Genomic DNA, 27006 nt, shown 5'->3' on the forward strand with positions numbered 1-27006 from the left:
GGAGATTGGGACATATCCTTCCCCAAACTTCAAAGGGCACCACTTCTCTCCCACAAAATGGACCAGCCCAAGGGTCTGCCCCGTAGGACCTTTTTAACTTCTACAACTACTCTTCTCCCCCACCACCCCTTCTCCCCACAAAGAACTGGATGCCAGTAGGACTTCATTTTGACCCAATCCCCACGTGCCTTAGATACGCAAAAAGCTTCAACTAGTACGCTGTGAAGCAGTCTGTTTCTATAGCAACACAGGTCACATGGTGCTCATTTCTTTGCAGTGGCTCCTCATTGAATATAGTCCAACTTAAGACCTCTGTCCTGATATTCAAAGCCTTCCATGGGCTTGTCTTAGCTGCCTAAGAGAGAACCCTCCGTCTGTGACCATGACCTCCTATAATCACAACATTGTTATCAAAACAATGAATCTGTCAGCCAACTCTGGGAGGGTGTATGGGAGACAGTGACTGGATCTAAACTATGGAATTTGCTCCTGCAAGAGATAAGTGACCACAGAACTAATTACTTTTAAATGCAAAACTTATTTATTCTTCGTTTTCCCTAGTTTCTACACATACTCACAACATGCAATGAAACAAATCTTATACACTAATCAAATTTATTTATCCTATAGGTTGGAACTGAAGAAAGAGAGCTTTTTAGTGTTGTTTCTACTTTTACGTATTTGGGGGGCTCTTAAATATTAAGATGATGGAAGACCTTATAAATAGATGGATGGGGACACGTACTAGCACACTGTGCAGCTGGGAGCAGCACAGAGATGCTCCCTCTTGAGCTGGTTACTGACTCGTTTCTGGGGCAGAGTGTCGCTGTTCAAGCTCTTGTGTATAGTAGCTAGGAAGCTCTGTGATTTAAATCCTGGTTTTGGTATAATCCAGCAGGACTACTGCCCCCAAATGAGGGGAGACCCAATTAAACAAGAACATCTGGTCACCCTAAATATCTTTAATATATTTGGGGATTTAGTTTTCAAACTTTTTTTTCTTGAACATATTTCAGCTTAGACTGTTAGTCTTCAGAATGTGAATTTGCACTCCTTTTGTGTGCTGGTGTGTTTTGCGCAAAAAAAAAAAGTTAAGATTCATTTAATTTGAAAATACATCACTGCACATACACATACTAACTGCATACTGAGACCAGAGTAATTTTTTTACAGTAAAATTAGTGTTTCCTTTGACAGTTTGTGCCCAACCAATTCCAGAGCTCTTCTTGTATTTATTTCCTGATTCTTGTAGGTGTTTTCATGGATGTTAGGCTCAAAGGAGCCAAAGACTTGATATGTAATCAGCTTTTTCCTAGTAAACTATTAAATACATTTTGGGTCCATATCCATTTCACTGTTCATTCAATTTACAGTTATAAAGTAAGGCACAAGTATTTTCTAGGTTGCTCTTATACTTTTTGTTTCTTAAGAGGAGAGGAAATTAAATGTATAGTTTTAGGATAACTTTTGACAGGTTCTTCTAATGGAATAAATACATGGAATGTAGTGTTAATATTTCCACTCCACTCATGAGTCACAGCGATGTCTAGGTATTGCAGCACAGATGTGTATGAGTAACATTGCTCTATAATTTGAGATACCTGCAATATTTAGCCTCAGTAGAATGTTTTAAGTTCGGAGTAGTAACCTTCTTATTTTTGCACTCTTTTTGCATTTGACTAAAGAAACAATCAGAACAATTAATAAAGTGTAGAAAACTTTGTGGACTTAATGAAAAAATGAAGTATTGCATCTACATCTTAATATTTGTATTGACAAGCTGTTTTCTTTTTTGTGTGATAGTGTGCATATGTTATTAACAGGATTGTGTTTGGTTTTACTTGCTGTAGGAATGTAAAAGGAATGGTATAAAAGTTTGCAGTTTAAACTTGATTTTTATAAAGGGGAATGAAACTTCTTATTTACCAAATTACTGTGATATAGAACTCTAAAACAGGATTGTCACTTTGGCACCATTAAAAATTATATTCCTTTTGCCGCCGATGTCTGTTTAAATTGATAGTATTATAAACAGGCACATCTGTAAAAAGTATGGTTATTAAACTCTCCATCTATAATATACCATTTGCAGCTATTTTTATTCTTTGAAAAAAGGTGTCTAACAATTGGTAGTAATATATTTCAAGTACAGTAGTGCCTCACTAATGCACACTAATAGAGGGAGTCCTGAGCATTATTGATCTTGTGATGGGGAATTCCACCAGTGTCAAATGCCAATTGTAAGTTCCTTAGCTGTAAGAAGAAAAGGAGTACTTGTGGCACCTTAGAGACTAACCAATTTATTTGAGCATGAGCTTACGAAAGCTCATGCTCAAATAAATTGGTTAGTCTCTAAGGTGCCACAAGTACTCCTTTTCTTTTTGCGAATACAGACTAACACGGCTGTTACTCTGAAACCTTCCTTAGCTGTGTTTGGGGGATCTATAACCATCCCAGAATCTTGCTGGGCTTGAGAATAAACTCATAACCTGAAAATACATGTGAATGCAGTTTATCAAAGTGTGAATTAGTGAGATTCTGTTGTACTTTACATGGAGTTGCTAAGTATATTCTTTTAGTTCTTTAGTAATGTAATTTATTTTATTGCAAATATTTTCAGGATGCTGTTCAGGTGCTGTTAAAGCATTCAGCAGATGTCAATGCCCGTGACAAAAACTGGCAGACACCCCTACATATAGCAGCTGCAAATAAAGCTGTTAAATGTGCTGAAGCTTTGGTGCCTCTTCTAAGTAATGTAAATGTGTCAGATCGAGCAGGTAGAACAGCATTACATCATGCAGCCTTCAGTGGACATGTTGAGGTATGGATTATTTTCCAGATCTTGTTTTTTAGCCCTCTTGCCTCCCACCAAAGCTCTGATTATTTAGTTGCATACTTGTACATGATCTGGTAATGGTAAAATGTACACTAAAGTATATTTACAGCATTTACATCCCCATACTAAAGCCTTGAAGAATACTGTTCCAGTGGTGAGGTACGGCCTTATTAGTAGCCTGTAGGAACGCTTTTTCTAGTTTCTGCATTCCCCCAGAAAAAATCAACAACCTTTTATTTATAGTCTGGGTTCTGCTGAGATGTATAAACTTAAATTGTAAATTAATTTCAAGTGATTGAAGCCATAGTGTAATTGATCCACTTTCAGCAGTTTGTATGGAAATGAAAGGTTTTTAATATGTAAATTTGTAGGGTGATTAAATGCATAGATTTTTAACTAACTTTTTTAGTTTTAATAAACAGTATGTATGTAGTAGACACAGTACATATAGTATGCCATGGTTGTTAAACAATTGCATAAAATAGGTAATCTAAAATATTTTGGTTTTCACTTGATATATAATTTAGAGGATCCTATGATCACAACATTGTCAACAGTGTGGGCAGTCAGCATGCTTAAATGCACAAAATATCAGAAGCGATGTAAATGGAATGGTGGTTTTAAAGGATTTAAAAACTTGGTTTCATTTCACCCAAGATTTATTCTTCGCTTTCATTATTATGCCACATTCTGTGCATAGTTTTATATTCTGAGCAGAGGTATTTTACTTATTTTTCTTTCTTCACCCTAGATGGTGAGTTTGTTGTTGTCTAGAGGTGCCAATATTAATGCATTTGACAAGAAAGACAGACGAGCTATACATTGGGGAGCATATATGGGTATGTACTCTTTTGCAACTGATTCTCTGTGCATTAGAGAGAAAGTCAGTCACTTCATTTTATTGAACTTATATACTTTAATTTCTAGGCAAAAGCGTTTAGTCAAGGTTGCGTAGTAGGTGATTACGAGGAAGGTATCTATACATCTCATATAACATTTGTAATAAGATACAGCAAACTCTTTTTTTTATGAATGCTTTTGTGGCAGAAAAAAATGACATGCTAATTTATTTTGAGAAATGAAAGGAAAACCGTTTTTCCCCTAAACACTAACTTTTTGGTTTAATGTGGATTCCTGATTGAAAATGTGACCACTAATGCCACATGGCTATTAAGAGGAAAGATTGGCGTACGAGGAAACTGAATAGAGATAAATATAATTCTCCATTACTTATAGGTGGTGGTTATAGAGTCATAGAAATGTGACTGGAAGGGACTGTGAGAAGTCATCAGGTCCAGCCCACTGTACTGAGGCTAGAATCAAGTGAACCTAGACTTTACCTGACAGGTGTTGTCCAACCTGTTTTTAAAAATACAACCTCCCTTGGATGACTATTCCAGAACTTCAGTACCCTTATAATTAAAAACCTTTTTCCTAATTTCTATCCTAAATCTCCCTTCTGCAGATTAGGCCTATTACTGCTTGTTCTCCCTTCGATGGACATGGAGAAAGATTAATTACTGTCCTCTTTAGAACAGCCCTTAACATATTTGAAGACTGTGACAGGTCGCCACTCAGGTTTTTTTCTCAAGAGTAAACATGCCCAGTTTTTAACCTTTCCTCATAGGTCAGGTTTTCTAAACCTTTTACCATTTTTGTTGCTCTCCACCGAGCTCTCTCCAATTTATCCACATCTTTACTAAAGTGTGCCACCCTCAATTGGACACATTAATCCATCTGAGGCCTCACCTGTGCCAAGTAGAGCAGGAGAGTTGCCTCCTGTGTCTTGCATAAGACACTCCTGTTAATACACACCAGAAAGAGATTGGCTTTTTTTGCAACTGCATCACATTGTCTCATTCAATTTGTGATGTGCTGTAATTTCCAGATCCTTTTCAGCAATTCCAGTGTATAGTCAGTTATTCTCCATTTTGTGTATGTACATTTAATTTTTTCCTTAAGTGTAACAGTTTACATTTCTCTTTATTGAATTTCATTTTGTTGATTTCTGACCAATTCTCTATTTTGTCAAGACCATTTTGCATTTTAATCCTGTTCTCCAAGTGCTTGCATTCCCTCCCAGCTTGGCATCATCCACAGATTTTATAAGCATGCTCTCCAGTCCACTATCCAAATCATTAATGAAAAAATTGATAGTACTGGACCTGCAACTGACCTCTGTGGGACCTCCAGTTTGACAGATAATCATTGATAACTACTCTTTAAATATGGTCTTTCAATCAGTTGTGTACCCACCTTATAGTAATTTAATCTAGGCCACATTTTCCTAGTTTGCTTATGAGAATGTCATGTGGGACTATGTCAAAAGCCTTACTAAAAATATGAAGTTTTCTAGTAAAGTATCAGAAGCTGACTCACAAAGGAAAAATAATAGACTTTAAGATAGGTATATTTCTGATTCGCTCCCTGCTTGGGTTTTGTTTAGTTTTGTTTAATAGGGAAATGGACCAAGAATAAGACTTCAAATTATTGCACTTCCAGGATTTCAGCCTCTTTTTCCCAATCATTGTCTTGCCTCTGACGATGAAGTTGTCCACAATGGGTTGGTTATCACGTCCTAATGATACAGGCTTCCTTTATGTAGACTTCCTTCCATTAGTCTTTTATGTAGAACTTTGCTGTTTATAATAAGTATGGGAATTCTTTTCTTCAGCTTGTCTGTAGTCATGGTTCCTCACCTCCAGCTTCATTCAAGAAGTGCAAAGATTAAAAGAAAAGCAGATAAGGGCTTTTAGTTCCAATACTCTGACAGAAGCCTCTTAGCCGTGGCTAAATAACTCAGTTGTACTTCTAAATAAATCATAAGCAGCTACTGATGTACTTTTCAGTAACAACCAGTTTTCTTTGACTTCTGAGCAGGTGCAACATATCTTTTTTTCAGTGTCTTTTCTACCTGTGGCATCTGTGTGCTTACAAAATACTTTCTCTTGACATCACAAAAAGTTGTAATTTCTTAGGACTTGACACCAGCTGTAATTGCTTTCAGTTCTCCTTTCTTTTATCTCAGCAGGGCTGTATTGGTTCTCACTGAAGAATTTATGGTAGTGGCCACAGCTCCGAAACAGTAACAGATATCTATTTCCAGGAAATTGGCTAGAAGCGGGTGTCATTTCAAAATGTAAATTATGTGATAAACATATTAAGTCAGCATTAATCAATTTGAGTTTAATTATCAATTGCAGGAAAAAGTAAATTGATGCCATTCCATAGTCTTGACTATTCAGAGGTGCAGTTTGACTTTCAAAAATAATAGTTTATCCGACACAGGAGAGAAGAATGAAAATAGAAAAATTTATATTATGTTCTCTGCAAGCACAGAAATTAATCAGAGGAGATATAAAAACAAGATCCATTTGTAATCATTAGAGATCCCATAGCACTCTGGAGTAGTAGTTTTGCATTAATGTGCTGAACAAATTCTGTTCTGGGTAGTTTACATTTTGTCTAACTATGTTTCCCTACTCCCAGTTATTCCTAAACATTTGTGTAGTGTCCTATAGTTCTGTTAATGGCAGTTGCTCTTCTTCATAGATATAAATGATTATTGTATGCTGTACATACTTTTTTTTTAGTGAATCTAAAAACTATGGAAAATGCTTTGAAATCAGTTTAGATTGTGCATTTATAAGCACCTTTTTAAAAAATAGACTGAAATCTCTTCAGGACAGGATTTGTGGAGGGTTTTGGGGGAGAGATTTGTGGGGGGAAGGAAAATCTTACTCAGCTATTTTGGATCATTTGCAATGAGACATTACAATTACATTGTCTTGGTACAATGATCTGGACAAACTGGAGAAATGGTCTGAAGTAAATAGGATGAAATTCAATAAAGACAAATGCAAAGTACTCCATTTAGGAAGGAACAATCAGTTGCACACATACAAAATGGGAAGTGACTGCCTAGGAAGGAGTACTGCGGAAAGGGATCTGGGGGTCATAGTGGACCACAAGCTAAATATGAGTCAACAGTGTAACACTGTTAGTGTTACATACGTAGTACTCACTGTTGCGCAAAAAAAAAAAAAAGGCGAACATCAGTCTGGGATGTATTAGCGGGAGTGTTGTAAGCAAGACATGAGAAGTAATTCTTTCGCTCTACTCCGTGCACATTAGGCCTCAGCTGGAGTATTGTGTCCAGTTCTGGGTGCCACATTTCAGGAAAGATGTGGACAAATTGGAGGAAGTCCAGAGAAGAGCAACAAAAATGATTAAAGGTCTAGAAAACATGACATATGAGGGACGGTTGAAAAAATTGGGTTTGTTTAGTCTGGAAAAGAGAAGACTGAGAGGGGACATGCTAGCAGTTTTCAAGTATATAAAAGATGGAGGGAGAAGAATTGTTGTTAACCTCTGAGGATAGGACAAGAAGCAATGGGCTTAAATTGCAGCAAGGGGAGGTTTAGGTTGGACATTAGGAAAAACTTCCTAGCTGTCAGGGTGGTTAAACATTGGAATAAATTGCCTAGGGAGGTTATGGAATCTCCATCATTGGAGATTTTTAAGAACAGGTTAGACAAATATCTGTCAGGAATAGTCTAGATAATACTTAGTCCTGCCATGAGTGCAGGGGACTAGACTAGATGACCTCTTGAGATCCCTTTCAGTCCTATGATTCTATATCTTAATACAGAATTAACTATATTAAGCAGTATATTTTATAATGACTTATATTGTTTAATCATTAACATTTCTGTTTTTCAAAATTATTTAAACACAACCTTAATGTGTTTTTATTTTTAACAATTCTTATTAACTTTTTTGTGGTGGGAGGGGAACTAAATACTTTCTGATGTGGGGGAATTAAAAGTCTCAGGAGAATAGAGAGAAATAAAAGCCAAGGGGAGTGGAGGTGAAGGGCAAAATCATTGTTGGTCAGTGCCTCTGTAGTGCACTGATGCTTAGATCATGGAGCTGATTTTATCCCATCTTGTGCCACTACATTTAATATAAGAACATGTTCCTACTCTTTCCAGCTTGTCTTGTGCATCATTTTTACACTTTCATAAAGAAGGATTCTTCAATATCATTGTCCCAATAGAACCTTTGAATTGCAGTTAATAATGGGAAGCTGTATGACTGGTGAACAAGTTTACCTTAGTTATTGCACAAAGCATAAAACTTTGATATGGCAACTTCACGGAGTAAAACAGAGTGAGGTTTAGAACTGTGTTGGTGCCTGACTAACTTGAAGATTAGTGGATTATTGATGAATAATATGGATTATGCCATAGACACTTCAAACATTTTAACTCTTTGGTCTTTGTTCATATCAATTTGTTGTGATAGTAGGGATAATAGCATAGATCTAGATAATTTGCCCCATTTTGGTCTTAGTACTTACTACATATGTACCAGGACAGATTGCTGCTTGGACAGATGTCCATCATGTGTGTCAGTAGGACAGACATTTAACATAGTGTCTGAGTAGGTGTTCGTTTTTTGCTTTAGGTCAAGCTTGTGCTGATATAGGTATAGCAAAGATTATATTGAAGTAGTAACCTTAGGAACTACTTCTATTCAAAAACAAGTAATGTAACGAGCCCTGAGAGAAGTTGTAGAGGAAGAGCAAAGTTGTGCTTATTGATTTTTACTGAGAAGTACAGTTTAGCTTATTTTTCAGCTGTGATTCAGAAAAGCTTTCATTTAAAGGATTAATGTGTAATGAACACATTTAAAAAAACCCGAAACACTAGGAATAGTTTGCATAGAGCAGGGGTTCTCAAACTTTATGCACCGCGACCCCCTTCTGACAACAAAAATTACTACACAACCTAAGGAGGGGGAACTGAAGCCTGAGCCTGCCCAAGACCCGCCGCCCCAGGTGGGGGAACCAAAGTCAGAGCCCCACCGCCCTGGGTTGAGGGGCCAAAGCCCAAGGGCTTCAGCCCTAGGCAGGGGGCCTGTAATCTCGGGCATTGGCCTCAGGCCCCAGCAAGTCTAAGTCAGCCCTGGTAACCCCATTAAATGGGGTTATGGCCCATTTTGGGGTCCCAGCCCACAGTTTAAGAACCACTGGCATAGAGAAAACAGAGCCTTTGAATGCTTCTGCAGAAAGGTTAGGTGATCATGTGGCTGTCAGCAGGGAAAGGAATTGATTCTTGGCACTGTTCCTAGATGGGGACTGCACTGGCTCTAGTCCCTTGCCTGCCAGTCATGGCTATGGAAGCAAGTGATCACTCCCTGTATCATTCACAACTCCACTCTTTGTATTTCAGTTTTCTTCTTCCCAGTGAAGCTAGAATTATGGTATCAACCTGCCATCTTCAGTCTAGTTTCTTAAGCCTTGTGTAGACTAGAAAAAGTGTTTAATATTTTGGGGTGTTTTTTGTTTGTTTTTAATTAAGTTAGGTTCCTTGAGTTAGTTAACTCCATTGGAAACATCACTTAAACTGCATCTATGCTAGGTGCTAACATCTCTAAAATTGTATTTGCTTATCAAAGTCTAACATGATTTTAAAGATATTAAACTGCATATATGTTAAATGCTAAGTAATGTTTTAAATTGGGTTAAAAATTGATTTTACCCCCCACCCCCTTTACTACTCTAGATAAGGCCTTAGAGAAGTAAAACTTCCCCTGTCTGTTACTGCAGAAGCATTGTTAGCCCAGGCCTGTGCTAAGGTACTGTTTGCTCTTTCAGTGTTGCTTTTATTTGCAGAGTGTTTTGTCAGGACAGTATTCCCAAATCCTGACTTGAAACAGAAAGTGGAGACAGGAGCTAGAAACAGGGAAAATACAATTTTCAAATTGTTTACTCAAACTATTAATAATAATAATAATTGGGGGGTTTCATGGTACGTTTCTGTTTAAATATAAAGAAGTCAGAATAGGTATATGCCCAATAAATGAAACTCCTAAATTTGTATGGGTGGATTGAGGAAAAGTTGTTAAATAACTTTATAAAGCACTGCAAGTATGCTTGGTGTTGAGGTCTGTAAAGTCTTTTGTAGTTTACAAAATAGAAAATGCATATTTGAAAAAAAATACTTAAATAATTGGTCACCTGATAGATCAGGATGGTTGTAAAAGTGATCTAGTCAAGAATATCTGGATTTCTTGTCCTAGAAATTGCTTCACTTATACAAGTAAGAATATTAATAATCCACATTGCAGAAATCTCTGCTTGAAGCCTGTTTTAAATTAGTCTTTCATCAGTGAAATTGGTATTGGAGCCATCCAGAACTAGTGTAAAATATGTACATCATGCTGGGAAATCCATACTCCTAGTGCCAAAGAGTAAAACAGAACAAGATCACAGACTTTCTTCTGTAGGGGGGAGACTTATGGTAGCTAGAATGTTGCTGAGACCAGTGAATTAAGCAGTGTTAATACCATTACTCATAGTTTGAAGCCATGCTGACATCAGACTTCAACTATTGCTAATCACTTCAGCCAAGAGGTTGTGTGTGACTGTTATTGATCCAGTGTTCTTAGAGATAAAACTAATAGTTAAGATCTGATTTATCCTGCCTGCAGTAGAAGTTTTGAGGGAATGAAATTCAGTGCTTGAGATGCCACAGCTATGTATGGACAAGCATTATCGGGGTTGTAATGAGGTACATTTTCTGGTGTGTGCTCACCCAGCTGGAAAAACAAATGCTTTCTCTTGTTCAGCTAAGCTAAATTCTATCTACCAATTTTAGCACATGCTACTTTTATAGACTTGTAATAGGATACTTTATCCCTGGAGCATATCACTTGTCTAATTTCCATTTTTAAAATAGATTTGTAGACAATGGAGGGGGAGGGATAAAATTAACTTCTTACATTTTTTTAAAGAAATCTCTGTGTGTATGTTCATATACAGTGAACCTGATTCTCACTTAAGCTATGTCTATACTATAGCTTATGTCGGCATAATTTATGTCGCTCAAGGGGATGAATAAAACACCCTCCTAAGCAACATAAGTTACACTGACATAAATGCAATTATAACAACCTAACTCCCAGTGTAGACAGCGCAATGTCAACAGGAGGGCGTCTCTCATCAACATAGCTACCGCCTCTCGGGGAGGTGGATTACCGTCCTGTGCCAATGGGAGAAGCATTTCCATCAGCGTAGGTAGTGTCTTCACTGAAGCGCTACAGCGGCGCAGATGCATTGGTGCAGCTGTTTAATCATAGACGAGCCTTTATTTTAAAAAATGACTTAGGGAATTAGGAGCGTATGTCCCATTGATTTTCAGTGAGACTTAGGCTTATGAATTCTTAATTTACTTTTGAAAATGGATCTTGCGTTTCTAAATTTCTTTGGGTAAAGTTTTCAAAAAATAACATATCTGTAAAGGAAAAATTAATTTTTTTATATTACGAAGTCTAGAAATGTTTTCTTAAAAAAGAGGCTTATCTTTCTGCTTGTTTCTACTTTAGAAACTTCAGAAATATGAAGTCTTTTCACGATTCATGCAGGAGGCCTTAAGAAATTAAATGGAAGTTTTCTCAGTCTTCAGTTTGAAAGAGCAAGGTTCTGAGCTTTTCTTTCAAATCTTTGACAGAAGTTTGAGTTAGATAGGTATTAAATCAGATAAGCAAACAGTTTTAAATAGCTTACTAAAAATCCCTTCTCCTCTCAGTTGGATTTGAGAGCTAATGGGCTGACGTAAGGTTTTAAGTCCTCCAAAAAAATCCTTCAGCAAAAACAGAAGACAGGATTTGATATTTTTTATATAAAACAAAAATCAAGGCTAGAGAGATTGTTTGGAGTAGGAGGAAATACATGGACAAAATATTTCAGACTGCCTTTATAAATCATAAGGAAATGAGATGGGGAAAGAATATGGTTCTCTGCTTCTTTTAAATGAGGAGAGTCTATAGTGCATTTTTCACCTTTTAAAAGTTGATCAAGTGCAGCTAATAATAAATTGATATTATTTCTCTGAGTCAGAGCACAATTGATAAATTAAGTTATGTCTTAATATTTATTTTTCTTTTATTTGCCCAGGTCACATTGAAGTTGTGAAATTACTTGTGACCCATGGAGCTGAAGTGACATGCAAAGACAAGAAATCATATACACCCCTACATGCTGCAGCATCTAGTGGAATGATCAGTGTAGTCAAATATCTTCTAGATCTTGGAGTTGATGTAAGTAAACATGTAGCCAAAGGCAAATGACATAGGAAAAATCTAAACTATTACTAATCAGGAATATAGTGGTGCAGAGAATGCTCCTTTCTTCATGCTCAAGAATAATAATCGTGGTAGAGTACTTCATAAGGTCTTCACTCATTTATTGATTGGTTACAGAACTTCACTCCCTAGGCTTAAGTTTCTTCTATAGATTTTCACTTAAAGCTAAACTTGTCCTTTAAATGGTTTCATTATCTTCTGGGAGGGAAGGAGTGATCCTATGTTTAAGGCACTGGACTGGGACTCAGGAGATTGGAGTTCTGTTGCAAGCTCTGACGTACACTTTTTCTGTGACATTGAGGAAGTCACTTAATCTCTTGTTTCAGTTCCCCATCTGTAAAGCGGGGATAAAACTTCCCTATCTCACAGGAGTTTTGAGGGTAAATCATTAATGATTGTGAGGTACTCTTATACCACACTGATGATGGTCATATAAGTACCTAGTTTTAAAAATATATTAACAAAAATATTGTCAGTATTTTTGAGATGATAAAAATAAATTTATTAAAGAGAATTGTAGGCCTATTGGCGTTCTACCTTTTGAATAATCTTGCAATCTTCCACAGAGTGACCATTGCTTCTGAAGTTGTAGTTTGAAAACTAGGATGTTTCTTTGTATAATGTAATATGGAGCTCTATTTGCACATTCATGCAGTATTAACTTCTCATATCTTAGGAGCTAAAACAAATATTTCCAAACTTGGGTGCCTAAAATTGGGCACCTAAATCCATAGTTAGGCATCTTAGTATGTGGCCTGATTTTCGTAAGTACTTGGCACCCAAAATTCCTACTAAATTCATTCGGCCCCGCAGGCATTCAGTTCCATGGAACAACAGACCATTTATTTAGATGACTAGATCGAGGCACCTAAGTCTCTACATTTAATTACTCCTGGGGGGATTCTGCACCCCAAAATTAAAAATTCTGCGTACAATATTTTAAAATTCTGCATATTTTATTGGTCAAAATAACAGTATCACATCAGTTTGTTATTTTAGTAATTTATTTCAAAATAGTATTTTTGAAATACCGCGGTTACCGCTGTTGGCCCTGGGTAGCTGGGCTCCGGCTGTCTCAAATTCTGCGTGAAAAAATAAAATTCTGCACAGAACATTAATTCTGTGCAAATTCTGCATTGTGCAATGGTGCAGAATTCCATCAGGAGTAAAATTTTAGTTTTAAGTTCCTAATGTTCATTTTGGGAGAGCAGCTCTGCTGTTTAAATACTCAACCCTCCTCTGTGAGGTTCTTGTCCATTAAAAGGAATCTGCAAAAATAATTTGCAAAAGATAGAAGAACATTTTTCACTTGTAACTGGAGTTGTCAGAGCACATTGCCCCTGCGGACCAACACTCACCTACTTTTCTGCTTTGTTTTTCTAGATTATTACTATGTATTTGGAACTGGCAGTAAGGAATTGAGGGAGGTGGAGTCATTGGCACTTGTCTGTCAGTAATGTGATAACTTTTGAGCACTGCATCCACTCAATTCCAAAATTTCAGAGAATATTTTAGGCATCAATGAACTAACCCTATTGATTTTGGTGAAAATTGGAAAAAACAAAAGAGGGAAATGGGGGCATGTGGAGCCATTTGCATTCACCTAGCACACCCAGCAGTTCAGCCACTTCTGTAATTGTCTGTAGATTAAAGAGCTGATTGATGGTAGCTATTAACATGTTCCAGCATAATGTATGGACTAGGGGTATTCACGGAGCCCTGGCATGGGGGATGAATTGGTGGCACACAGAACCCTTGCCGGGGTTGGGGGAGAATGGATGACCCTGGCAGTGGAGAGAATGAGGGACATTGGTATGGGAGAAAGGGATGGATAGAGATACACACAGAGACCCAGGCATGTGGCAGAAGAGTGAATGGGGCAAGGAGAGCACAGGGGTCCTTGCTTGGGGTTGGAATTGAGAGACCCTAGTATTGGGGGAAGAAACACTGAGGGCACACCGCCTCTCGCATGAAAGGTAGGTTGCAGAGAGCCTCTGAAATAGAAGGTGATGGGAGTGTGGCACACAGGCAGCATGAGGAGCGGCTAAGGAATGCGAGGAGCCTCTCTTGCGTGCAGTGGGATGTGCCTACAAAAACAAGAAGGTGTGCGACCCTCTATATTGTACAATCTTGATGATTAGATCAAGGGAAGAGTATGTACATGCCACCAGTGTCTCTGCATTATAGGAGCTTTGGGGGCTCATACAATCAAGGTACATGATCCCAACAATGTGGACTTGTTGTGATAATAAACTTAGAGAATTCTATTTACAAGTGGCAGAATACCTTCCTTTCCCACAACCACTACCAAACACTTTATCTCCTCTCAGAGAGGTTGAAAAGTATTCCATTCTAAAGTTTTTTGGTCAAGAAAATCCAGTCCAGAACACATTTAATGTACTGTTTTGTGATATTCCAGAATGCAATGAAGACATCCTGCATAACAACAAAAGATGTTCTTTTGTACCTAGTTAAATACTGTTGCATGATGGCATAAAAGAAGTGTGGTAGAATTTCACAATATCTTACTAATTGTCTTGTTTTTTCCCCATTAGATGAATGAACCAAATGCCTACGGAAATACTCCGCTTCATGTAGCTTGCTACAATGGACAAGATGTTGTAGTAAATGAACTTATAGACTGTGGTGCTAATGTAAATCAGATGAATGAGAGAGGTTTTACACCTTTGCACTTTGCTGCTGCATCAACACATGGAGCATTGTGTTTAGAACTTTTGGTCTGTAATGGAGCAGATGTAAATATGAAGGTAAGGAAATTAATCTAAAGGTAGATTCAATAAGTTGTAACATACGATACATCTATGTCTTTATATCAGATATTATAATTTAAATTACAAGGTTTAATATATTTTTATTACAATAGTACCTATATACCCATCAGGATTGTGGAACCTTGTTCTGCTAGGGGTTCTACAGACAACGAGTAAATGACAGTCCTTGCCCCCAAAGACCTTACAGTCTAATTTAAGATGAAATGCAAATAGTGGGTATACAATCTGAAGGAATAAGGGGGGAAAGATGAGGGAGACAATGAAAGAACATGCATTTAGATGGGCCCACTAAATAAGATAAATGTCAGAAGTCCATATTGGCCATTATCTGTTAGAAGTGTCCCATATGCATAACAGTAAAAGCTGGTTTTGAGAAGAAATTTTTAAAGAGGTTAGTAGTTTTACAGAATATTTCTGAGAGTGCTCCATAAATAAGAACCAGTGTGGAAGAAATCACACAACTGTTTGTGGGAGAAATATACAGAGGCAAACGAGGCTGGCATCTTTAGTAGAGCGGTGAAGGGCAACAGAAGATTCTAGAGTCAATAAATAGGGAGGGGTTGAGTTGTGAAGGGCCTTAAAGGTAAGGAACCAAAACTTTTACTTGATGCAGTGCAGACCTAGCCAGTCGAAGGACTCAGATTGCTGGCTGACATGGTCAGGATATTAGTGGCCCCAAATGGACTGAGAGAAAAAATGTACTCATGGCCATAATTCCATGGCTGTAGGACTTGCCATAGAATCCACCTCTGTTGAAAATATTTCCTTTGACTTATAAAATTTAGATTTCTAACCCTTATGGTTGCAAAAATAAGTTTGAATATAGAAAAATGCTGTGAGGTCTTCCTAAGTTTGCAAACTAAGAGCCCTGAAACAGCTATCAGAGAGAGGTGGGAACTGCCCTATTTTAGTATGAGGTGCGCTCAAGTCTGATGATGACAGTTGTCCTCATAAATATTCAGGTAATGTGCCTGTCCATTTGTTATTGGTGTGTAGATGGCTATTAAGGTAGAGACAAGGGGAAATTGGGGTTTTTTATGGAACTTAGAGTTCAAATGTCATAAACACCCTCTCTCCCCCCCGCAAAATCTGGTTATCTCTGCTCCTGCCCACAAATGGGAGGAACTAGAGAGATACATCCCGCCAAAAACAGCAACTACCTCCAAAATCCTGTGCTGCCTCCCATGCCTTTCCAGATGCCGAAAGCGCTAATTGGTCCCATTCCTTGCTACCAAAATGTCTAGCATGAGGACTAAGGGGAGCAGGTTCTATGGAGCAGCAAGAAGTGGCTTATTGATAGATACACCAGAGGTCTTCTCGGTTAGCTACAGGCTCTGATGTCTGGCTGGAGGACATCTGATCCATACAAGTTTCCAGATTTATTTTAAATAAATTAGGTTAACAAAAGCCATAAAAATAAATGTATGAGCAAATTGTATTAAAATAATTTGGGAAGCTAGCAGATCCTGGTCAGCTATCAACTCCAAGAATAACCTGGCACACTCAATCTCAAAGCCAGCTGATATTTATATTTCAGCCAAATGGGTGATATTGGAAGAGTCAGATCATTCCCAGGTTGAAAACCAATATTTAAACTACTATTCTTATGCCCAATATCTTTTTCTCTCCACCCTCCTAAACATAGGGTTCATCTTTGAGTGATGGTACCTATTGTATTCCACTAGGGGTTTACTCATGTGCACCATGCACCCAGAGTTGGAGAGTTTGAAAGTAGTGTCTGTTAGTCTGTGCATGTGCCTTGGCTTGCCTTGTGCTTCTGTCCAATGCAATAAAGGGCGGGATGGACTGACTGCGTCTCCAGTTCCTTCTCACCACTGCAAGTTCCAGGTCGGAACCTTCATCGTCCTCGTCTGATGCAATTGTAAAAAGCATAGTTGTAAATAGTTTTAGCAGTTTTAACTGTAGTTTTACTAGTTTTATTTCTTTCCCGGTTTTAGTAATTAATAGTTTTAATGTTAGTTTAGAGTAGACTTTAGGGACTTCTCCGCTGCCCCATGCAGCGTGCAGATATTGGATTATGCCCAGAGCTCCAGGCTACAAACTCTGCGCCTCCTGTATGCAATCTTTCTCGATCAGCGATGACCTCCAACACTGCCTCTGCTGCCTGGGAGAAGCTCACGTCACAGCTAATTCAGCGAGGCGTGTGCCTCCCACGACTATGTCCGACTCCAGTGCCAGCAGAACCACCCCCGCTGACCCGATAGCATGGCTTATTTGGGAGATTAGGATGCAATCCCATAAACATGGGACTAAATCTTCCTGAAAATCCAAGGAAATCAACATTCCCTCCACCAGTTCGGCCCAAGACAGTGGAATGCATTCTAAGTCCCACAGGTACAAGAAGATGATCCATTAACAATGGGATCCAGCAGTTCCAAGCAATGAACAGTTGGTACCGCCATCTCCAGCACTCCAAAAACACAAGACTCTTCTGTGCCGGGGAAGAACCTCAGCACTGGTACCGATGACGGGAAAAGAGAGCGTGCCCCTCACACCAAGGAGATCCAGATCCTTGGCTGCATCCCAGAACTTTGTTGCTTTGCTGGATCCATTTGCAGGGAAGGGTATATATGAGCTTACAAGAGAAGTTTAAGGGCCTAATCTCTTTTACACTGGTATAAATGCAGTGTAATTGCATTAAAATTAATGGAAATACTATGCGTTTATATTGATGTAACTAAGATTGGTATTTCTCTTCTGCTTTGCCGATGGTTATTTAATTAAAATGGGAATTCTCTTTTTTGCAGGGAAGGAGGGAGATTGACTTTGTAGTAGCTTTACTTTGCAGAGGTGGTTGTAGTAGTGTTAACTTCTCAGTAATAGAGTATTCCAGCTCTGCGCAGTCAATTCTGGTTTTCAGATATTGAGTAGGATGATTGTTCCCTGTTTTAGGGACAAATACCCACTTTATATTCCTTGTTTTCGCAAAGGATTATTCCTTTAGTTAAAATAGCAGGATTTTATATTTGTTGTAGTTTTTGTTTCTTTAGACTACTCTTATTCAGTAGAGTTTATTGTAAAACTTTTCAGCAATATGTATAGAGGATTTCAGCTGTGCTCAATTTTTTATTTTTAAATATAATCTTGATTTTTGGCTTTTAATGCTAAAGTTCAAAATATTTGTACAGTTTTTGGCAACTGTCATAAAAATACAATATTCTATTTATAATCACAAATATATTACTTTGTAAGTTTAGATTCTACTATAATTCTTTCCACTGTCATCTACATGATTTTTAGAGATGTAGAGGGGGCATAGGTGGGCATCTGGGATAGGTGGAAGATGTATGTGTGCATATGCTGTGAACCTTGATCACTGGGTGTTCTGGAGACTTTGAAATGTTCACTCCATTCTTGTTGGCTTCACCTCTGGGAGGAAAGCATACAAGAGATTAGTGAGCTAGCAGAAAGTTTGAACTTTTGATATGTTTCCCCCTTCATCCATTTTCCATAGGAGGGGGGAAATATCGATTGTTTTGGCAGGTACAAAATTGTCACTATCCATACGGTAATTTAGATCTTTAAATCCTAGCAACTACTGCTCAACACTATTCCTTTCCTGCAACATTCAGTCTAAAAAGAGTATAGCAAACTCAAATAACGATTTTGCATGTGTGGAAGTATATTATCGGATGTATATGGGAAACTATAAATTGTATTTGAACTAGTATCAGCTGGATTCTTGAAAAGAAATGGTCTGTGATCTGAGTAGACTGAATATATCTAATTTTAAGTGAAGCCAAGTTTAGGCGTGGATGGTTGACCACTTGAGAATACCTGGTGTTCTGGGCTTGTTGTTGCTGTGTAATAACAATGGCTTCTCCTAGATATTTTTGTGTTTTGGAAAAAAAATAAGTATTTTATAGACATATATTGCCTGATAGTACATTATACAAGAGACTTGTGTTTTAATCTTCTATTATCTCACTTCATTGAGCTTCAGTGAATGCAACCAAATAACAATTAGCCTGCAGCTATTTTACCGTGGGCTATGATCATGTCAGATGTCATAAGCTTAGCGAGGGCAGGCTTGATCGGTACTTAGATGGAAGACTTCCAAGGAAGAAAGGAAATATTTGAAAGGCTCATATTTTTGGTGCAGTGGAGTGAAGCTGCTGTTCATTGTCTAAGGAATCTGTTCTTGTAGTTCTGTGTATACTTCTTCTCAACTTATTTATTTTAGAATACTTTATATATTTAAAAAAACCAAAAAACCCAAAACTCTTGGAGGAAGTATAATATTCCTAAAATCTTACCTGTATGTTCTGGTTCTGAATTTAATTGCACACCATCAAAATATTTAGTGGGGAGGTTCCCACAGCAAGTTCAACTTTGTCCCCTTGCAATAGGGAATTTTGTGTTAATTAACTGCATACAGTAGAATGAATACGTTGTGTATGTGCACCTACGGAAATAGAAAATGGTATAATTTTATATGGTAATATGATGGTTGCAAATTAGTGTCACATTGCCTAGTATTTTTTGTGTGTGTGTAACTTTTTTTTGTGTGCATATAGGTTTTTCATTAACCTGTAATGTGCTAACTATGGACTAAATTTCATAGGAGAGACAGTTTATGAATGCATTTAGATAGTGCTTTTAAAAACTAGAATCCCCTCCGTGTTAAAGTTGACCTAATTTCAGGGTACCTTTTTTGGGTGAGTGGTTAATTGTACTTTTCATGTGTGTGTCAAATGTGCAGTACCCTCTGTGGTTGAATAAAAAGAAAAGGAGTACTTGTGGCGCCTTACAGCTCACTTCATCGGATGCTTTCGATGTTGTAGCTCACGAAAGTTTATGCTCAAATAAATTTGTTAGTCTCTAAGGTGCCACAAGTATTCCTTTTCTTTTTGCGAATACAGACTAACCCAGCTGCTACTCTGAAACCTGTAGTTGAATAGTTCGCCTTAAGGATTATTTGTGGTTTGTGATGAATTACTTATGAGTTTCATTTTAAAGTAACATCAAAGAAACAGATTAATATTTTAATGTCAGTCTTCTAACACTTTGTAAATGTTCTATAATAAGGTTCTCGTATTCAGACTGAATACAAGTCACTTCTTTAAAAGAAGCTTTATTTTTTTGGCTTAAGATTTAGTAGGGAGGAAGTAAATGTAGTTCTTGGTGCTAAGACTGTCTGCTGCCACTATCCTCTTGATTGTCCTAAAGGCATAATTCTGAGTGAGTGTGCATCATTGAGTTGTCAATAGAACTGGAGAAGGGATTAACAAGAACAAGATAACAGCAGTGTTGAATAGCCTGTAATGTCTCCTGGGTTTGTTACTACCAGCAATTGTTTTATAGTAGTGTGGAGAGGGAATTGATGGTGTTGGTGGGAAAGGATCACTTCTCCTTGCTAATTTTGCTAGATAAATGTAGCTGGCTATGGGTTGATAGTTTTTTATTTTTGTTTTATTCCCAGAGTAAAGATGGGAAAACGCCATTGCATATGACAGCAATCCATGGTAGATTTTCAAGATCACAAACCATCATCCAGAATGGTAAAAAGAAAAAAAGTATTTATGTACATATATTGAAATGTTAATGACATTTTCACATTCTTATTTTGCTATGGCCAGTATTTCAGTTAGTGAGGTTTTTATAACCTGATAAGATGCGTATAGACCCTACCCATCTATAGCTTCACTTTAAGGATGGAAAAGCAAGGGTATTTGTATCATTGTCCCTTTTCTACAGCATTGAGTTACAGAAACAGTTTGCCCTCTACAGTAGTGGTTCTCAAACTATTGTACTGGTGACCCCTTTTATACAGTAAGCCTCCATATGCGACCCCCCCCCCCTTATAAATTAAAAACACTTCTTAAATATTTAACACTATTATAAATGCTGGAGGCATAGCAGGGCTTGGGGGTGGAGGCTGACAGCTTACAACCCCCCACATAAAATCCTCGTGATCCCCTGAAGGGTCACGCCCCCCAGTTTGAGAACCCCTGCTCTACAGATAAATGACGAGACCCGCATTTACTTCGCTGTCCATTATACTCCTGATGGAATTCTGCACCACTGCAGAATGCAGAATTTGCGCAGAATTTGCACAGAATTAATGTTCCCTGCAGAATTTTATTTTTTCACGCAGAATTTGTGATTTCCACCAAAATGCTTCCTTTTTCCAGTTTTGTGTGTTTCAAATGTATTACAATGGAACCACAAGTATCCTGTCTAATAGGGACCATACCTAGATCGGATGACCAAAAATCCACATAAACTGGGGAGTGGGCAGGGTTGCCACCCATCCAGGTTTTACCCAGACAGATCAGTTTTTGGCTTCTCTGTCGGAGTGCCATTTAGGGTTGCCAGGTGCCTGGTTTTTGACCAGAAAGTCCAGTGTGAAAGGGTACCTGGCAACCCTAGGACACCCAAACCAAAAGTCTTGTTATTGCGGGGGAGGGGTAGAGGTGGGATGCTGAGCAAGTGCTGGGGGCAGGGCCTCAAGGGAAGAGGTGTAGCAGGGGCAGGGCCTTGGGGAGGTGGGGCTTCAAGAGTCCAGTTACTAGCAATTAGAAACCCTAACCAAAAGTCTGGTTATCGTGGGCTGGGCGGAGACTCCAGATTATTAACCCATGCGAGCCCCTGCTCTGTTGGGGCTGCCTCTTACCTGCAGGCAGGCTCCTTGAGACGATCCCATGAGCAATGGGGACCGGGCTTTGGGGAGAAGAGGTGTGAGCGACGGGGGCAGGGCTCGGGTGTCCGGTCACCAACAGCTAGAAGGGTGGCAACCCTAGTGGTGGGTGCTCTGGGTGTCAGCCCCTAGCGGCTGGTGGTTTGGTTAATAAGGAGAGCAAGATAATGGAGGCTTGGTTAAACTAGGTTCTGTTGTATTTAATTTCACGGAAACAAGATAACTGCCAATAAAAATACCTCAAGTTTTGTATTAATATGCCTAGTAAGGAATCTGTCAAAAAACCATTTTCTGAATCTTTTTGGTTGTCTGTATTGTTACAGACATACTTTCTGGCAGGTATTTTGAAATATTTTACAAAAATTGAAACTGGCATGATTATATCATGTTATTTTGACAAATAAAAATTTGCAGAATTTTAAAATATTATGCACAAAATTTTTAATTTTTTGGCGTAGAATTCCTTAGGAGTACCATTAGTACTCAATACCACTGAAACATTTTAAATTTTTAAACCAAAAAAATCATTCCATCACATTACTTGTACTTTAAACTTATTAATCTTTAACACCATTTTGCTAACAAACATATGCACATGTACCATTTTGTGCATTCACACTAACTTTTATATTGTAGGAGCTGAAATAGACTGTGAAGATAAGAATGGAAATACACCTTTGCACATCGCAGCTAGATATGGTCATGAGCTACTAATCAACACTCTAATTACAAGTGGTGCTGACACTGCAAAGTAAGTTACTGACTTGGATATAGGCTAAAATAGTTCAGAAATGCATTAATTAGTAAGCCAGAGTAATGTATTGTTTCACATTTCTTTCTTAGCTCTTTAAATGTTCAACATGAGATTAGAAATGCATTCAGTCATATTCTTTGCAGATACTGTATCTTGTTATAGTGTCACATCTCATTGTAGTTTAAACAATCAGAAAAGAAGTAGTAGACTGTGTTGCCAACTTGTACTTCAATATAATAGTTGAAATATGCAAGCCAAAACCTCATGCATTTTAACTGTCTGTCATGAATGAATGCATTATTTTTAGATTGAAAGCAAGCTTCTTAACATATTAAGAGATTTTCTTAGATCTAATCATTCTAATTAGATTTTGTTGTGGAAACCCTATACATGTGCAATTTGGCATGCAATCTTGATTCTTTTATTGTAATGAGACTATGATGTCTGATTATGCTGTATCTTAGGAGGGGTGTACATGGGATGTTTCCTCTCCATTTGGCAGCATTAAGTGGATTTTCAGATTGTTGCAGAAAGCTCCTTTCATCAGGTAGGATACTCTTTTAAAAATGTGTTGTGGTTACTACATATACATTAACCTTTTAGTATTTTCAGTTATATTTCACAATATTTAAGCCCTTTTTCAGTAGTACATAGAAATAATCAGTTAGCTTATTTATAGCTGAGGATTGTGCTAGCTAGTCTGAGCTACTTTGCATAGGTAAAGATGGAGCAAGCTTTCTGTGGTAAACCTAAATTTCAAAACTTGTAAAACTTAGCCAGAACTGAAGCAATATGCCTGAAATTTCAAGTGTGATCTTATGCACATATTTTCTGGAGGGATTGAGACAAACTAGACAAGTAGTTTAGGAACTATAGTGGTTCAAAACATGTGGTGATTTCACTTTAACATCTTCTTTACTTGCTCCTCAAACGCCAAATTGTCATGATTCCAGTACAACTTTGCCTAGAATAGTGCTGTTCAACCTGTGACTCTCCATGCTTTAACCTGTATGCCTTGAGGGCAACTGCATTAAGAACAATGTTTGTATTTGATTATGAATTAAAAACATATTCCCTGAGCAGCACTCTGCAACTTTCAAACTGAAGTGTTTAATCAACCCCCTCACTATGAAGAAACTGTACAGGGTACTGCTTCCCCTGTGACCCCTGGATCAGCTCTGCTGTGAGCTGGGATTATGCTGAAAGGTGTCAGTCCCCTTTCAGCTGAATACCTACTGCATGGCAAGGAAGGGAAGACGTACTAATTTTGGCAGCTCCATAGTCTGCTTCCCTGATGAGATATGGAAACTCCAGGGGGCTCAAAAGGGAAGCTTGACTGTCTTGATTCTAGGAGAGTGATTATCAAAAGGAGGACTCCCTTCCACACCACAGGGAAGTGTGGAAGCCTAGGAGAAGGGGAAAAGGAAGAGAAGCTGAGGAACCAAAATGTAGGCGTGTTGATTCTCTTCTCCAGCATCTTGCTGTAATTTGCACCAGCTGACAACTGTCCATTAGGTACCATGTGCAGCTGTAGGATAGGCAAAGCTTAGCATGCTCCAGCCACTTCCCCTTTCTGTCACAGTGCAAAGTTGTACTAGATGTATACCTACAGGAGACTTCCCCATGTCAAGGTAATCTCCATCAGAGGACTTGCAGATGATTTCCATTCTCTGTGTTAGTTGCACAAAGGGATGTGGACCAGCACACACAATCTAAAGCAGTGGTTCTTAACTTGTGGTGCATGCACTCCCAGGGGGTATGAGATGCCCTTTCTGGGGGTGCGAGACATGCCAGGTTTTTTTTAGAAGGTAAATAATCGAAAACACAAATTAAGAACAGGAACGTAAGTACAACTACTTTGTTTCATCAAACCGATGTATTTATTAACATTATACTTTAACGATTACTGTAATGTACAAACAAAAATATATCTAGGTTTAAAGAACTGACCTACTTCAATGATTTTTGATAAGGGGTGCGAGAACATATGTTGAAAACCAAAGGGCTGCAGTAAAGGTTAAGAACCACTGATCTAAAGCATCAGTCATGGTTGCTTGACCATTTAAAAATTGTATGTGCAGCACTCAGTCTGAAAAGTTTGGACACCAGGAGCCTAGAAACTCCTGTTTAATAAGTTGATGTTATTGAAGATTGGTATCTTTGACTAGTGTATTTTTTTGCAGGGAGGAGGGTGAAATTAGTTGATTCATATATTAAGAACCCCTCTGGAATCTGAATTCATCCATCACAGTGATGCAAAGCTTGCAAAGTCTGCTTGTCCCTATATGGATGACCATTATGGAGACAGTGGTGTCAGGCAAGGTATTAGTGTGATGAGATGGACTGTTCAGTGAGCAGAACTGAGAAATACTTTGTACTTTGGATGAGGCCTCCTAGGGGGTTAATGAGTGGGAGAGTGCCAAATAGGGGCGGTAGAGACAGCCCATATTAGTAATCTAGGGACCACTTCTCAAATCAGATCACTAACTAGCTTTATGTGCCCTCTCCATGCGAGAGGGAAATGGAGATGGGACACATACCTAGGGTCCATCCAGTTTGGGATGAAGAAAGAGGGGAAGCATAGTGGGGGAAAATGTGGGGAAAACTGGAATACATCTCTGTGTAGTTCACTAATTCCGGTCACTAAGAAATTCTTAAATTAAGGAAAAAACAAAACAAAAAAAATTGAATCCCAGCAAAAAAAACTGAAATTGGAGTTATCGTTGTGAACATCTATCAGTTATTTGAAAGGGAAACTCTTAAGAGAATATTTGAGAAAACTACAACTATAAATGTAGCTTGGAAATTGTATTGAACTATAACTTTAATTTTAAATAATGATTAAGTATGGACTTGCACTGTTAAAGTCACTCAGACAACTGTAATTCTCCTAGTCCTTCACTGATATTCCATCCTGCATGCCTGTAATACATTGTGCCTAAAACAGTGGCATTTTAGTGAAAGAAATCTTGATAGGTCACTTGGGAACATGGGAATTGCCATACTGGATCAGACCAGTGGTCCATCTAGTCCAGTATCGTGTTTGACAGAAGTCAGTGCCAGATGTTTAGGAGGAAAGTACAAGAAACTCTTCAATGGACAGTTGTGGACTAGTTTTCTCACTGGGAAGTTTCTTTCTAACCCTACTTCAGTGGTTAGCTAAAGCCCTGAAGCATGAGTTTTTCTTGGGGTAGGAGGTACTCTAATGCAACTTAATGTTCTCATTATCCATTTGAATTTCTAATCCTTTTTTGAACCCTATTAAACTCTCAGCCTCTGTGATATTTGGGGTAATGAGTTTACAAGTTAATTTTGTGGTGTGCACAAAAGCATTTCTTCTTCTTTGAGTGGTTGCTCATGTGTATTCCACAATAGATGTGCGTGCGTGTCATGTGCACAGTTGCCGGAAGTTTTTCCCCTAGCAGTACCCATAGGGGAGAGCGCCCCCGTGACCCCTGGAGTGGTGCCTACCTGGCGTGGTATAAGGGAAGCTGCGTGCTCCCCCCCACCCTCAGTTCCTTCTTGCCACCAGTGAAGGTGCGTCAGAGCTGCTCTGCTCCGCTCCAGCTTTGCTGTAGCTCGTCCCCAGAACTGTTCATTCGTTCAGCATTAGTACCTGTAGTTAGATAGCTGTTTAGTTAGTCAGTGAGCCCGAGCCGGGGCATGTCCCGTGCCCCGGGATTTAAGTTGTATGGCTCTTGTAGGCATTCTGTGCCAAGAAGTGACCCGCACGCAGACTGTTTGTGCTGCTTGGGAGAAACCTATATCAGCGAAAGGTGGAAGATTTGCAAGTCATTTAAGCCGCGGACTAAAAGAGAAAGGGATATTAGGCTCTGGGCCATCCTGATGGAGTTGGCGCTGACTCCGACCCCAGCACGCCGCTCCGAACTGGTACCCAGCACCGCGGCGTCGGTACACAGCCACCCTCCGGTGCCATCAACCAGTCGGCACGCCAAGAGGGCCAGGAAGACTCCCTTTTCGCAGCGGCACCGAGGGAAGTCTGAGACAGAGGCTAGGCCCATGTCAGGCAGTCCTCGATTCCCACCGGGCCCCAGGCCTCTGACTCACATTGAGCAGAGTAGCCCAGCCCCTTTGGAACAGGCCTCTCCGGATGTCCAGATGCCGTCCATGCCTGAAGCCCTCCAGGTGGCCTGGGACGAGGTCTGAACCAGTACATGGTGAAGCTCAAGTTCTGCATGGTCTCTCTGGCCTCCATCATCCCCTCCCTGGATCCCAGGGACTGGTACGCTGCCCTCGATCTACAGGACGCATACTTCTACAGCCACATATTTGAGGGGCACAGGCACTTCCTCCATTTCGTGGTGGGACAGAATCATTACCAATTCACGGTCCTCCCGTTTGGTCTGTCCACTGCCCCCACGGTGTTTACAAAATACATGTCAGTGGTAGTGGCCTACCTCAGACGGCGAGGGGTCCAGATGTTTTCCTATCTGGATGATTGGCTTGTCAAGGACCCCTCCCGGTCACAGGTGAGGGATCACATGGCGCTCCTCCTGTCCACGTGCACTGCCTTGGTAAACAACACCAAGTCCATGTTAGTCCCGCTCCAATGCATAGAGTTTATTAGGGTGCTCCTGGACGCAGTGTCGGCCAGGGCCTCTCTCCTGCCAGACAGATTCGAGACCCTGAAAACTCTCATCGATTTGGTCACAAGGTTCCCGGTAACAAGAGCCAGGGTTTGCCTACAACTCTTGGGTCACATGTTGGCATGCACGTACATGGTCCGTTATGCCAGGCTCAGGATGAGGCCCCTCCAGCTCTGGTTGGCCTCGAAGTTCTCCCAGGCCACGGA

General features: G+C 39.2%; 1 protein-coding gene across 3 annotated transcripts in view; it reads left to right on the plus strand.

The window, feature by feature from the left end:
- The window catches only part of ANKRD28 (ankyrin repeat domain 28), a 228353-nt gene that overhangs the window by 141390 nt on the left and 59957 nt on the right, over window positions 1-27006 (plus strand). For all 3 annotated transcript variants that reach the window (XM_077811314.1, XM_077811312.1, XM_077811313.1), the window contains exons 5-11: window positions 2621-2821; window positions 3588-3675; window positions 11799-11941; window positions 14542-14754; window positions 20222-20300; window positions 22076-22190; window positions 22658-22740. In XM_077811314.1, coding sequence (XP_077667440.1) covers window positions 2621-2821; window positions 3588-3675; window positions 11799-11941; window positions 14542-14754; window positions 20222-20300; window positions 22076-22190; window positions 22658-22740 — 922 coding nt within the window. The remainder of the gene's footprint in view (window positions 1-2620; window positions 2822-3587; window positions 3676-11798; window positions 11942-14541; window positions 14755-20221; window positions 20301-22075; window positions 22191-22657; window positions 22741-27006) is intronic.

Source organism: Eretmochelys imbricata, chromosome 2, assembly GCF_965152235.1.
Source record: "Eretmochelys imbricata isolate rEreImb1 chromosome 2, rEreImb1.hap1, whole genome shotgun sequence".
NCBI lineage: Eukaryota > Metazoa > Chordata > Testudines > Cheloniidae > Eretmochelys > Eretmochelys imbricata.